The 12467-nt window shown below is 63.7% G+C and overlaps 1 protein-coding gene across 4 annotated transcripts in view; it reads left to right on the top strand.

Annotated features, from left to right (window-relative positions):
- The window catches only part of SH3TC1 (SH3 domain and tetratricopeptide repeats 1), a 46404-nt gene that overhangs the window by 18433 nt on the left and 15504 nt on the right, over nt 1-12467 (top strand). For 3 of the 4 annotated variants that reach the window (XM_066387721.1, XM_066387724.1, XM_066387723.1), the window contains exons 3-11: nt 226-294; nt 1606-1733; nt 3118-3223; nt 3949-4095; nt 4794-5028; nt 5717-5850; nt 6699-6894; nt 8679-8812; nt 9663-9704. In XM_066387721.1, the coding sequence (XP_066243818.1) occupies nt 226-294; nt 1606-1733; nt 3118-3223; nt 3949-4095; nt 4794-5028; nt 5717-5850; nt 6699-6894; nt 8679-8812; nt 9663-9704 (1191 nt within the window). The remainder of the gene's footprint in view (nt 1-225; nt 295-1605; nt 1734-3117; nt 3224-3948; nt 4096-4793; nt 5029-5716; nt 5851-6698; nt 6895-8678; nt 8813-9662; nt 9705-12467) is intronic. The other variant, XM_066387720.1, reaches the window with a different exon arrangement.

The raw sequence follows: 12467 nt of genomic DNA, 5'->3' as shown, positions 1-12467 counted from the left end.
CTGGGGACACCTGGGGCCACCAAGCTGGGGGTAACAACCCAGAGGAAACTCCCACGCCCTCCATCCTCGTGCTGGCTTTTGTGACACTGGAGGAAGGGACCTCGTGTGCCCCGTGGCCTGTCGGGCTGTGGACACAGCTCTCAGGTGCCACCAACCTGGGGGGGGGGGCCTGTGCAGGTGAGAGTGGTGAGTTTCACCGGAATCACACGGACTGCTCTGTCGCAGATGCCGCCGCTCCGCCCGGTCTCCCGGCCCCCCGGACCCCTCCTGGCCAGATGGGCGCGTACCCCACAGGTAGACATCTTGGGGCGCTGTGCCACACCACGCGGTTAAATCCAGACTGCGGATGTGGATGTGGGATCCCTGGGCCCCTTCCCTCCGTGGGGGCAAGGGAGGGGCTTGTTACATGTGGATGCCTGGGTCCTGTTTCTCTCTGTCTGGGGTCGGGCCCAGGACTCAAGGGGAGGGACGCTCTGGGGGGAGGGGGCGACAGGTGGGACAGAGGAAGAAGTAGCTGAAAGAGGCCGTTGTTACGTCGGGGGCGCAGAGGGAGGGGAAGGGCCCTCTGGGAGGTGTCCTAGGGCCGGTGTCTGGGGAGGGGACTCTGTGGAAGGGGCAGGTCTCTAGAGGGCTACCCCTGGGAAGTGTGTGGGCTGGCTGGTGGGGGGGGGGGCAGGAAGAATGGATACCTCACCCCGCAGACCCCACGCTGTGCAGGACCCGGAGACCCCGGCCTGGCTGGTGTCTTGCCTTGGCCTGTCCTCCCAGTTTCCTTTCAGGGGGTCAGAGCCACCTGTGGTCACCCGGGTGGAGCACAGGATGGGTTGAGCATCAGGGAAAATTATCTGGGAGTTAAAAATGCAACCCCGCCCTTTTATGGGAGTAGGAGGGGTCACATCTTAGCACCGGTTGTGAAATGCTGGGCCAGCTTCCTGCTGGCCTGACCCCAGATTCCAGAACTCTCCAGAATCTGTGTCCCTGGCCCTGCCCCATGGCAAAGGGGGGAGGGGTGTCTGTTCCAGGGCCCTTGCTAGAAAGTTCTAAGGCCAGTGCAAAGCTTGTGCAAAGGGTGTGGGACCCTCCCTCCTCTGTCTCCTTCCCTCTGTCTCCCCCCACCCCCAGCAGCCCTTGCTGTGGGGACTCGAGGTGTGGAAGCCTCCGTGGGGGGCAGGTGGGAGGGTGGGTGGCATCTGAGCTGAGAACTGCATGTAGGGTGGCCAGCCAGGCCCGGTCTGGCAGGGAGGGTCAGTGGGGTCACTGTGGATGGATGAAGGTAGAGGTGGCCTGGTCTGAGCAGGACTGGGCTGGAAGAGAAAGAGAAGGGGTGGGCATGGGGTAGGGCTGAGAGGTCTGTGGGGTGCCTGCCTGGGGCGGGTTGCCCCTCTCTGGGGCTGTGGGAGAGGTCAGACCTGGGGGTCCCAGTGACTCAGGACCACTTACTGAGAGCTCACTCAGTGCCGCCCCCTCCTGGGGACTAGGTGTAAGGAGCATGGAACTCACCCCACAGGCAGTGCCTGACCTGGGCCCTGAACCCGGGTCCTGAGTCTGTGGGCTGGGGGCTGGCGGGGGGACGCAGACGGGCTGACCTTGACCTGCCCCCTCCAGACCTGACCTTGCAGCTGCTGGCCGTGCGGAGGAAGAGCGGGCTGCCGGACCCTGGTCTGCAGCAGGCCCTGCGGGCTCAGCTCCGTCTGCTCGAGAATGACAGCTGGGAGGTGGCCCGCACGCTCGGGGTGAGTCCCCCGAGTCCCCCGGGGGCTGGGGCCGTACTGGAGCAAGCCTGGGTGAGCTCAGGTGCAGGGTCCTGGCTGGACAACGAGACAGGGGAGGGCCGTGCACAGGAGACAGGTGGACCTCCCAGGAGGAGGGTCCATGAAGTCCAGGCTCCCAAGGGGTCAAGGCCATGGGAGCAGAGGTCATCCTCTGACCCCACCCTGTGGTGGCGCTGTGACATGCCCCCTCTGCTCCCCTGGGTGTCTGGTCCAGGACACTCCTGCCGGGCAGGCCCAGGGGCACGTGGGCCACCGTGTCTCCAATGTCCCCGATTCCTTTCTCCCTCCACCCCCCACCCTGCCAGTACTGGAAAGGTCTCGTTATGGCGAGTCAGGGGACTGCTGTGAGTTGACTTTGATGGGGCCAGCCCACCCTCCATTCCATTGGCCTCTCCGGGATGGCCAGGCTGGTGGAGGGAGGGGGCTGGACCCAGTGACTGCCCCTTGGCAGAGGTCCTGGGGCTTCAGGACCGATGGCTACCATCTGCCCTTGCAGTCTGCCTGGCCTGACCTTGGCCAGTGCCCCTTTGCCTCTGTGATCCCAGCTTCCTGAGCTGCAGATGTGGACGTTTAGAACCATTAGAGAGGGAGCCAGTGTGAGGACCCCACAAACAGCACCATTGAGCATCCGGCCTGTGCTTAGCGGTGGGCTGTCCCCGATGACCCCAGGGGAGAGCTGCGTGGTCACGCCTGCTGCTCCTGGCTGACTTCCTCCTGTGCCACTTACGGAGGGTCAGGCAAACTGGACAACGATAGCCCCCCCCCCACACACACAGACAGACAGACAGACACACACACACACACATACACCTGAGGTGTGAGTGCTCCAGTGTCGGCAGGCTTGCTTCAGTGCTTCCCCCCCCCCCCCCCGCCAGGAGTGGTCATGGGGTGGACGTCAGAGGAGACAAGTCCTGGAGTTAGAACCGAAAGTCCTTCAGGCTGGCCCGCGAGCGCGAGGAGGCTAGGTGTCACCAGTGGGGAGGGAACTAAGGAGGCAGACAGAGCAGTGGGGGGCGGGGAGCCACAGAGGGAGTGTCTCCCAGCAGGGAGCTCAGGAGCTCGGGGAGGAGCAGGGTGTGGTCCGGGCACTGGGCAGCCTCCGTGGGCCTGAGAGCAGGAGGGAGCTGCCCGGGTGGTCGAGAGACGCCCCCACCAGGGGTCACGCCCCTCCCTCCGCAGAGCGTTTCCGCCCTGTGACTCCGCCCCCTGACGCCCTGTGACTCCGCCCCTGACGGTCAGGTGCCCTGTGACTCCGCCCCCTGACGCCCTGTGACTCCGCCCCCCTGTCGGTCAGGTGCCTCCGAGTCGCGGGGGCTGTTTCCGATTCCTGCTTCTTACCCCCCAGGAGCTCTCGGCCAGGTTGCTGTCCATCCACAGCGACCAGGCTCGGATCGTGGTGACCTTTAAGACGTTCGAAGAAATCTGGAAGTTTTCCACATACCACGCTCTCGGTAAAGCCCAGAACCACGCGTTTCTGGTACCCAGACCGGGGCTGTAGAGTGGGTCGGTGCACGGCCCTCTCTTGAGGAAACGGCGGGGTTAGTGTGCTCACCTGTCTTCAGGTAGGGGGGTCTGGGCGGGGTGAGGCCCCGACACTCACTGTCTGGGCTGCGTGCGCGAGTTGGGCCAAACTCCTTCTGACGTTGTGCCGCCCAGCGCTGCTTGACCAGCTCGACTGGCCGACCACAGACCAGGAAGCTAGTGTTTCAACCTCGGCCACGGTGCTTGCTCTCCAGAACATTCCCTGTTCTAGAGGGAGGCCTTTGCAGGGGCTCCTGGAGAAACTCACCCCAGTCTGAGAGCGGAGGAGTTTGAAAATAAGCATCAGAGCCCCTCCCGTCCCCCACGGTTCTCGGTCTTGTCGAACGCTCCTGCCCTGTCTCATCGACAAGGAGACTGAGGGTCCTAGAGGAAGTGACCTGTCCTTGTTTAACCTTCCCGAGGCCCAGGGAGGTGCCATAAGCTGTCCGTGGTCACAGCTGGTCCACGTGCAGCTCAGACAGTCAGGCAGGTGGCTGGCCCGCCTGGCTTGGGGCAGAGACACCGTGAGTCCAGAAGGCAGGGAAGCGTGTCTCCCTGAGCCTGGTCAGCGCAACGCTCGCCCAACACGGTCCCGGGAGGGCTTCCCTGCCCCCCTCCAGCACCCGCCGGTGACCCGGGCCCGTCGCCTCCCCAGGCTTCACTCATCACTGCCTGGAGAACCTGCTCGTGGACCAGGCCTTCTGGCTGCTGGCGCCCGGGGAGGACGAGGAGACGGCCATCCGGGTCCACGTGGACGAGGAGGCCTTGAGGCTGACGCACGAGAACCTCCTCGCCCAGGAAGGTGGGCGCTGCGCGGTGACTGTGACCTCGGCTGGCTCCGTGCTGCGCCAGGGACTCCCGGGGGGCTTGGGCAGCAGGAGGGCTCTGGAGGTGCCGGGGTGCGGCGTGCGTGGGGGGATTGCAGGGGGCTCGGGCAGGGGACACCGTCGGTGATGTGCCCGGCCTTTTATCACGTAGTTGTAAGACCCTGGTCGGCTCCCAAAGATGGAACAGGAAGAGGGTTTAGCAAACAGCGCCCCTCCCGCGTTCCCGACTGCGTGGTTGCCCTGAAGGCCACGCGGCCTCTCACTAGGGTCCCGAGTGCACGGCGAACCACGTACAGCTGCCCGTCCCACCCTGGCCACAGAGAGGTCAAACTTGCCCGTGGTTGTCCAAGCAGGAAGGGCCCTTGGGATCACACACCTGGCCCCTCACAGCACAGAAGGGGAAACTGAGGCCCCAAGAGTTTGAGGCCGAGCCAGACCGCCAGGGAAAGTCCAGCTAGAGCGAGGACTCCGGCTCTGGTCCAGCCTCCCACCAGCCCCTTGGGGCTCCGGTGTCCGGGCAGCTGGGTTCTGCGGACGCAGGGACTGGCGGCGGGGGTGGGCGGGGGCTCCTGCACATGCTGCCTCCACACTTGCATCCTGGAGGGGGATGGGTGGGTCCCGCCTGCACAGCTACCGCCACCACCCTGAATGACCCACCTCTGTCGTTCTGAAGGGCCTTTCTTTGTCCTGTGTCCTGACCGCTATGTGAGAGCGATGACCGTTCCCCAGGGTGCGGGGAGGAGCCCCCAGCCCCTCAGGCGGGCTTCAGGGGCTCCCTGGGGAGAGGCGGCCCCGGGGGCAGCACCGGCAGCAGCAGCAGCAGCGGAGCCCTCGTCCCCCGGCCTCAGCGTACCCTCTGAGGAGGTGGCAGCAGCGTCCACTGTGGAACCTTTGATTCCGTTTCATCAGTAGGTACCCACCTTTGTTTCTCTGCTTGCCGCTGTCAGGCCTCGGGGAGACGCCCCCCGGGCCCCGGGCTGGCCAACGAGGGGGGGTGTGCGGAGAGCAATGTGAGCCCCAGGCAGACCTCCATGCCCCAGGACTGCTGCGTGCACAGCAGGTGACCGGGCACTGGCAGCTCCCGGCTGGGCTCTCCGGGATGAGATGGTACCGGGTGTACCGATGGGCTCTCGCTTCACAGCCTGGCTGGTTCTGGAAAGCTGAGGGAGCTGCACATGTGCGCCCGCAGCGAGGGAGCCCACGGGGGTCCACACACGTGTCAACCCAGGTCACACGGAAGCTCCTGCTCACACGCAGGCTGTGGGGCGTAAACTCGCCTCGGAGCTTCCTGGCAGCCACAGCAGAAACTGAGTGTTCATTTCCGGAAGTTCAGTGTCCCCGAAACGATAGGCTGTGTCCCAGCTTCGCTCCCAGCAAATACAGGGATGTCCCCGAGGACACACGTTTGAGGGAGCGAGGGAGGGCAGGAAGCAACTGGGCTGGGGAACATGGGGCAGTGCCACGCCTGAGCCCAAAGGCCACACACCTGGGCAGGTATACACGTGTGTGTGTGTGTGTGTGTGTGTGTGTGTGTGTGTATGGTGGGGACAGGTGGCAGGATCTGCGTGAGTCACGAACTCATCCAGCTCCACACAGTTTCAGTTACCCCAAATCTGAAATCCTGCAGCACAGACCTCCCTTCCCCCACTCCAGATGGGCTCTCAGGGTCCCCTGGGACCCCCTCGAGGACGCCGTGGGCGGACCCGTGACGCCGGACCTCCAGCGGATGGGTGAGTGTTCCGCTGGCTTTTCTCCCCTGGGGGAGCGCCGGGTAGGTGGGCAAGGGGGGTGAGGAAGGGCCAGCACCAGCATTCCGGAAGCTTCAGCATCACCTGTGTGCTCTCCGAGCTGGAAGACACAGCGAGAGTCCCCTCCAGCTCGCCAGGGGTTAGCTGGGGCTCAGAGAGGGTTGCGGGCTGGTGCAGACTCACACAGCCCATGGCGAAGCTAGGCCAGGGTTCTGGCCGCCCTGCCTCTGATGTGTGGTGTCCACGGACCATTCGGCTTTCTGTCCGGCACCATGTTAAACCCCCCAGAGGACCCGGGGGACAGGGTGGGCTGGAGCGAGTGGGGCTGTGGCTGGATGCCCCACTAGTGCTTATGGAGGACGGTGAGGCCGGGTCCTCCTTTGAAAAGCCAGTACTGCCAGGACCCTGGGCTCCTGGTCTGGTGCCTTCTGCTCTGCCCCAAGCTGGTTAGTGCTCGGATGTCCCTGTGTCCCTGTTTCATGGACACGAGGCCCCATGGGAGGAGGGATGGGGATGTCTATAGCTACATGAGCCCTGGGTGGGCCCTGGCTTGGCCTCACCGGGGTGGGATGAAAAAAAGGGTCCTGACCACGGAGGCAGTCACTCCGGCCTAGTTCATGGACGTCTCCGGGACTTGGTTTCTCACCCATGTCCCAGGGTGAGCCTTCCTGAGGACCCCTCATGAGCGGTGGCCAAGCTCCACCCCAGTGCTGGGCAGGTGCTAGGTGATTCCACAGCAGGGCTGCATGTGTGTCCAGGGCTGAGGGCCACCGTCTGTCCACCCAGCCAGCCTGCACCCCAGCACTGACCCTGTGCCCTTCCTCCCACAGCGGTGGGCCTGGTCTCAGCGGTGGCAGACTACCAGGGCTCCGCACCTGAAGAGATGACCTTCCAAAGTGGCAACCTCATTGAGATCCTAGGCGCCCAGGTGCCCGGCCTGCCCTGGTTCCTGGGCCGGCACGTGACCTCGGGCCAGGTCGGGTTTGTGCCTGTGAGCCTCGTCAATGTGCAGGGGCACGTGTCTGAGTGAGTGGCTGAGGCCCCGCCCTCCTTAAGCCCCACCCCCGTGAGAACTGGAGCTGAGGTCTGAGTGGCTGAGGCCCCGCCCTTCTTTAGCCCCGCCCCCGCCCCGCCTCCGTGAGAGCCGGAAACAGTCTGACTGCTTCACAGGGGACACACCTGGACTTTGTCCTGGATCACGCCTCTCTCCAGTCTATCCCAGCCTTGTTCTCGAGGCTGGAGCTAGCCCAGGCTGCCATCCCCTGGTCCCCTCGGGACCCTGGTGTCACTGTCACCTTCCTATCTGGGCCCCTCACACCCCGGCTCCAAGTGCTTCCAGGGGCTCTCCCTGAAAGGCAAAGTAGTTTCACACAACGGAGCTGGGGCTGCCACTTAAATCAGCAGACACGTGTCCTGTCACAGTCCTGAGGCCGGAGGGCGAACGTCACAGGGCGGGGCACGCCGCGCTCCCTCCTGAGACTGGGGGTAGGGGGGGCTTCCTGCCTCCTCCAGCTCCTGGTGGCTCCAGGGTCCCCAACGGCCACACCACCCCAGTCTCTGCCTCAGTCGTCACATGGCCTCTTCCCTTCTATCTCTTATAAGGATACTAGTCACTGGATTTAGGCCCCCCCTCAATAACCCACGATGGTTTCAGCTCAGGATACTTAACCTGATTACATCTGAAAGGACCCTATTTCCAAACAAGGTTCCCTTCTGAGGACATGTGTTTGAGGGACCCTGTTCCATTCAGGTCACCGTGCCTCCCTACTTTGCAAACCCGGCAAAGCTTCTGGGTCTGGCCTTCGAGGCCCCCACAACCCAAACTTTAGTGACCCCCCGATTTCAAAGGCCACCCTTCAGTATCCGCTCACCCTGAGTCTGGCTGTAAGGCCAGCTCGCCCCTCCACCCGGACCCTCTCGTTCTCCGGGCTCTCCCCGGCTCGAAGTCCGTCTCCAACGGCTCATCCCTGGGGACTGCTGGCCTGGCCCAAGCTCCTCTCCCTGTGTGGGCCCCCACGCCCCTCTGTTGAGGTGCCTGTCCCCACCCTTGTCTGGCTCTGGGAGAGACCAGCACCCCCCAAGGCCAGATCTGAGCCGCCACTCTGGCGTTGTGATGCAGACCGAGGTCCTCTTCCTCCCGATGTGAGCACCCCCTGCTCCTCTCGCCTGTCCGTGGGAAGCCGTCGGAACCTGTTTGGGCCCGGACACTAAGAGCACTTTGTCCAACGCCCTCACAAGCGACCCCTCTCTAAGGTCTCCTTTACCTTCTCCACACAGCTCCCTCTAAGCTCCCACGTGCATCTCAGAGTCTCCGATTCTGCGGCGATTTAGTCCTATAAGCAAACATGGCCTCCTCCCCCTCCCCCACCCCCGTCCTTCCGTCTGCCTCCTCCTGGTTTCCTCTTTCTGACCTCACGGAGCACACGCGTGTTTGCGTTGGTGCTGTGGGAAGTCCCGGGGGGACTTGTGTGAGGGACTTAGTGTGTGGACGAGTCAGTTTTGCCTGTGCTGCCATGGCCGGCCTCACAGGGGAAAGGGCCTTGGAGGTTGGGCTTTGAAGGCTGCCTAGGAGCTCACCTCCCCCCTGGCCTCGGTATCCACTGTCTCTCACACCCTGTTCTGCTCTGGCGTCTGCTTCAGGCCAGACGAGGTGTCCTGGAAGGCAGGGCCCATTGTGTCTTCATCTGTGACCTTGGTGTCTTCGCTGTCAAGCGACAGGGCTGGGGGGGGAGGGGGGGGAGACGGGTCTTCCTGGGTGGTGTTTACTTTGGGAACGCGGGATCTTGAATGAGGCCCTTTGTGTCCTCCAGGCTGGAAGATGCGATTTTTCTCAATGAGGAAGAGAGGTCGTTCTTCAGCAAGGAGGGACGCTTCTCGGAGGAGGACGCCAGGCGGCTCCTGAGGCGGACCTCGGGCGGGGACGTCTGCGCAGCGTACAGCCTGGGTAGGTGTGGGGGGCGGGGACGTCTGCGCAGCGTACAGCCTGGGTAGGTGTGGGGGGTGGGGCCCCGGGGCTGCTGCCCCCGCCTCACCTCACCCCTGCCAGTAGGATTCATCGGAGGGCTGCCGCCTAGTGGAGGGAAGGGTGTCCCCCACGGTGGGAAGACGGGGGACAGGGGGGATGAGGCCAGAACAGACTCTTCGGTCAGGGCTCTGCGGGTGGGGATGTGACTACAGCTCACTTACACTCGACCTCGGCCTAGCGAGGCTCAGGACAGCCTGGCATTCGGTTTCTTCTCTTTCCCAGGAAGCCCTGCTGGGTCCCTCGTGGGGGTGGGGTGGGGGGGTGTTCTAGGGGTCCGCCTCTCTCTGCTGGACGCCGCCTGGCTTCCCCAGCTCTGTGTCATCACAGATGACGTCGTCTGCACCTTACACGTCTTTCACACCTCTTTGCATCACTTCATTTTCATGGCAACCCAGAGAACTGTTAGTGTAGCCCTCTTTAAGGAGGTGGACACTGAGGCTCAGGGAGGTGCTGGCCCTGGGACGAAGGGTCGGAGGACCCTGTGTCCCTGGAGAGCCCACGGCGTTGAGGGCGCCCTGTCCCCAGAGGGGCAGCAGTGGAAGCCACGCCTCTCGTTGGAGGACAGAGCCCTGCAGGGGGGCAGGTGGCGGTGGGCAGGCCCTGGGAGGCATGGCTTCTTGGCCCCTCCATGGTGGGCCCCCCGAGCCCCTTGGCCCCTCCTGGGTGTTGAGGTCTGGACTGTTACCATGCTGGCGCTGCCACCTCTGCCCACCATGGCCCCGGGCCCAGAGGGAACCGGCTGGGGGCTGATACTTCTCTCCCTTTTCAGACAGACTTGGAGAAGCCGAGGTAGAGCAGCCGGAAGAACAGGGTGAGTTCTTCCCACAGGGCACGGACTCCTCTGGTCACGGGGCTGGGCCTTGGGGACAACGCCAGGCAGAGGCCGCAGAGCCAGCTGCCCTGGGTGCTGGCTGGGCACAACTCGCTCCTCCATGGGGTGGAGGGGGTGGTGGGAGGGCGGTCCTGCCCTGGAGGCTGGATGAGGTGCAGGTGGCGCTCCCTCCGCCACGGCCGGGGGTGCCCAGCAAACACACCAGACCTCCTGTCCTGTCCCCAGATAAAGGTGGGCGTTTCTTCCATTGCCCGAGCCCATGCCTGGCCCTGAGCTCCTTGTGCACCACCCCAGAGCAGCTGAAATTCCTGGGGTGCTCGGCTTTGAAGGGCGAATTTGGAGCCTTATGTTGGAGAAGTCCCTCAAGGAGGGTCTGCTCCTTCCCCTGAGGGGCTGGTCCAGGGAGAAGCCCTCCTGCTCTCTCCAAAGCTCCCTCCCCTCCCCAGCAGAGGGTCTGCATTGAAGAGGGCCTGGGGTCCAAGGTCCCTTTGAGAATCCCCGAGAACGGGATCCACCGAAGCCCCGCCTCCCACCCAACCCCCTGGGCTGTTCCAGGGTCCTCTTCTCAAGTGTCCACTGGGTGAGGACGGGGAGGCTCCGCAGACTCTCAGCTGGGTGAGGACGGGGGAGACTCCGCAGACTCTCAGCTGGGTGAGGACAGGGAGGACTCCACAGACTCTCAGCTGGGTGAGGACAGGGGGGGACTCCACAGACTCTCAGCTGGGTGAGGACAGGGGGGACTCCACAGACTCTCAGCTGGGTGAGGACAGGGGGAGGGGAGACTCCACAGACTCTCAGCTGGGTGAGGACAGGGAGGGGACTCCACAGACTCTCAGCTGGGTGAGGACAGGGAGGGGACTCCACAGACTCTCAGCTGGGTGAGGACAGGGGGAGGGGAGGACTCCACAGACTCTCAGCTGGGTGAGGACAGGGAGGGGACTCCACAGACTCTCAGCTGGGTGAGGACAGGGAGGACTCCACAGACTCTCAGCTGGGTGAGGACAGGGAGGACTCCACAGACTCTCAGCTGGGTGAGGACAGGGAGGACTCCGCAGACTCTCAGCTGGGTGAGGACAGGGGAGACTCCACAGACTCTCAGCTGGGTGAGGACAGGGGGGAGACTCCACAGACTCTCAGCTGGGTGAGGACAGGGGGAGACTCCGCAGACTCTCAGCTGGGTGAGGACAGGGAGGACTCCACAGACTCTCAGCTGGGTGAGGACAGGGAGGACTCCGCAGACTCTCAGCTGGGTGAGGACAGGGGAGACTCCACAGACTCTCAGCTGGGTGAGGACAGGGGGAGACTCCGCAGACTCTCAGCTGGGTGAGGACAGGGGGGAGACTCCACAGACTCTCAGCTGGGTGAGGACAGGGGGAGACTCCGCAGACTCTCAGCTGGGTGAGGACAGGGAGGACTCCACAGACTCTCAGCTGGGTGAGGACAGGGAGGACTCCACAGACTCTCAGCTGGGTGAGGACAGGGGAGGACTCCACAGACTCTCAGCTGGGTGAGGACAGGGAGGACTCCACAGACTCTCAGCTGGGTGAGGACAGGGAGGACTCCACAGACTCTCAGCTGGGTGAGGACAGGGGAGGACTCCACAGACTCTCAGCTGGGTGAGGACAGGGGAGGACTCCACAGACTCTCAGCTGGGTGAGGACGGGGGAGACTCCGCAGACTCTCAGCTGGGTGAGGACAGGGGGAGACTCTGCAGACTCTCAGCTGGGTGAGGACAGGGAGACTCCACAGACTCTCAGCTGGGTGAGGACAGGGAGGACTCCACAGACTCTCAGCTGGGTGAGGACAGGGGAGACTCTGCAGACTCTCAGCTGGGTGAGGACAGGGGGAGACTCCACAGACTCTCAGCTGGGTGAGGACAGGGGGAGGGGAGACTCTGCAGACTCTCAGCTGGGTGAGGACAGGGGAGGACTCCACAGACTCTCAGCTGGGTGAGGACAGGGGAGGACTCCACAGACTCTCAGCTGGGTGAGGACAGGGGAGGACTCCACAGACTCTCAGCTGGGTGAGGACAGGGGGGACTCCGCAGACTCTCAGCTGGGTGAGGACAGGGAGGACTCCACAGACTCTCAGCTGGGTGAGGACAGGGGGAGACTCCACAGACTCTCAGCTGGGTGAGGACAGGGGAGACTCCACAGACTCTCAGCTGGGTGAGGACAGGGGAGACTCCACAGACTCTCAGCTGGGTGAGGACAGGGAGGGGACTCCACAGACTCTCAGCTGGGTGAGGACAGGGAGGACTCCACAGACTCTCAGCTGGGTGAGGACAGGGGAGGACTCCACAGACTCTCAGCTGGGTGAGGACAGGGAGGGGACTCCACAGACTCTCAGCTGGGTGAGGACAGGGGGAGACTCCACAGACTCTCAGCTGGGTGAGGACAGGGGAGGACTCCACAGACTCTCAGCTGGGTGAGGACAGGGGGAGACTCCACAGACTCTCAGCTGGGTGAGGACAGGGGAGACTCCGCAGACTCTCAGCTGGGTGAGGACGGGGGAGGCTCTGCAGACTCTCCTTCCCGGAGGGTGCATGCGGGGTGTCACACCCTGCCCAGTCCCGGGAGCACCCGTCTGGGAAAAGCACACGCCCAGAGGAGCCCCTTGGCCTGGCCGGACGAGGGCGTTTTCTTAGCAAATCTAATAGACAGTCAAGTTCGGACACTTGCCCCTAAGCCACACTTAATTCTTTTTTCTCCCATCCCTGGACTTCGCAGACTGAGAAGGACA

The sequence above is a fragment of the Saccopteryx leptura genome, chromosome 5 (assembly GCF_036850995.1).
Source record: "Saccopteryx leptura isolate mSacLep1 chromosome 5, mSacLep1_pri_phased_curated, whole genome shotgun sequence".
Classification (NCBI taxonomy): Eukaryota; Metazoa; Chordata; class Mammalia; order Chiroptera; family Emballonuridae; genus Saccopteryx; species Saccopteryx leptura.
This window is presented reverse-complemented; position numbering and strand designations above follow the sequence as displayed.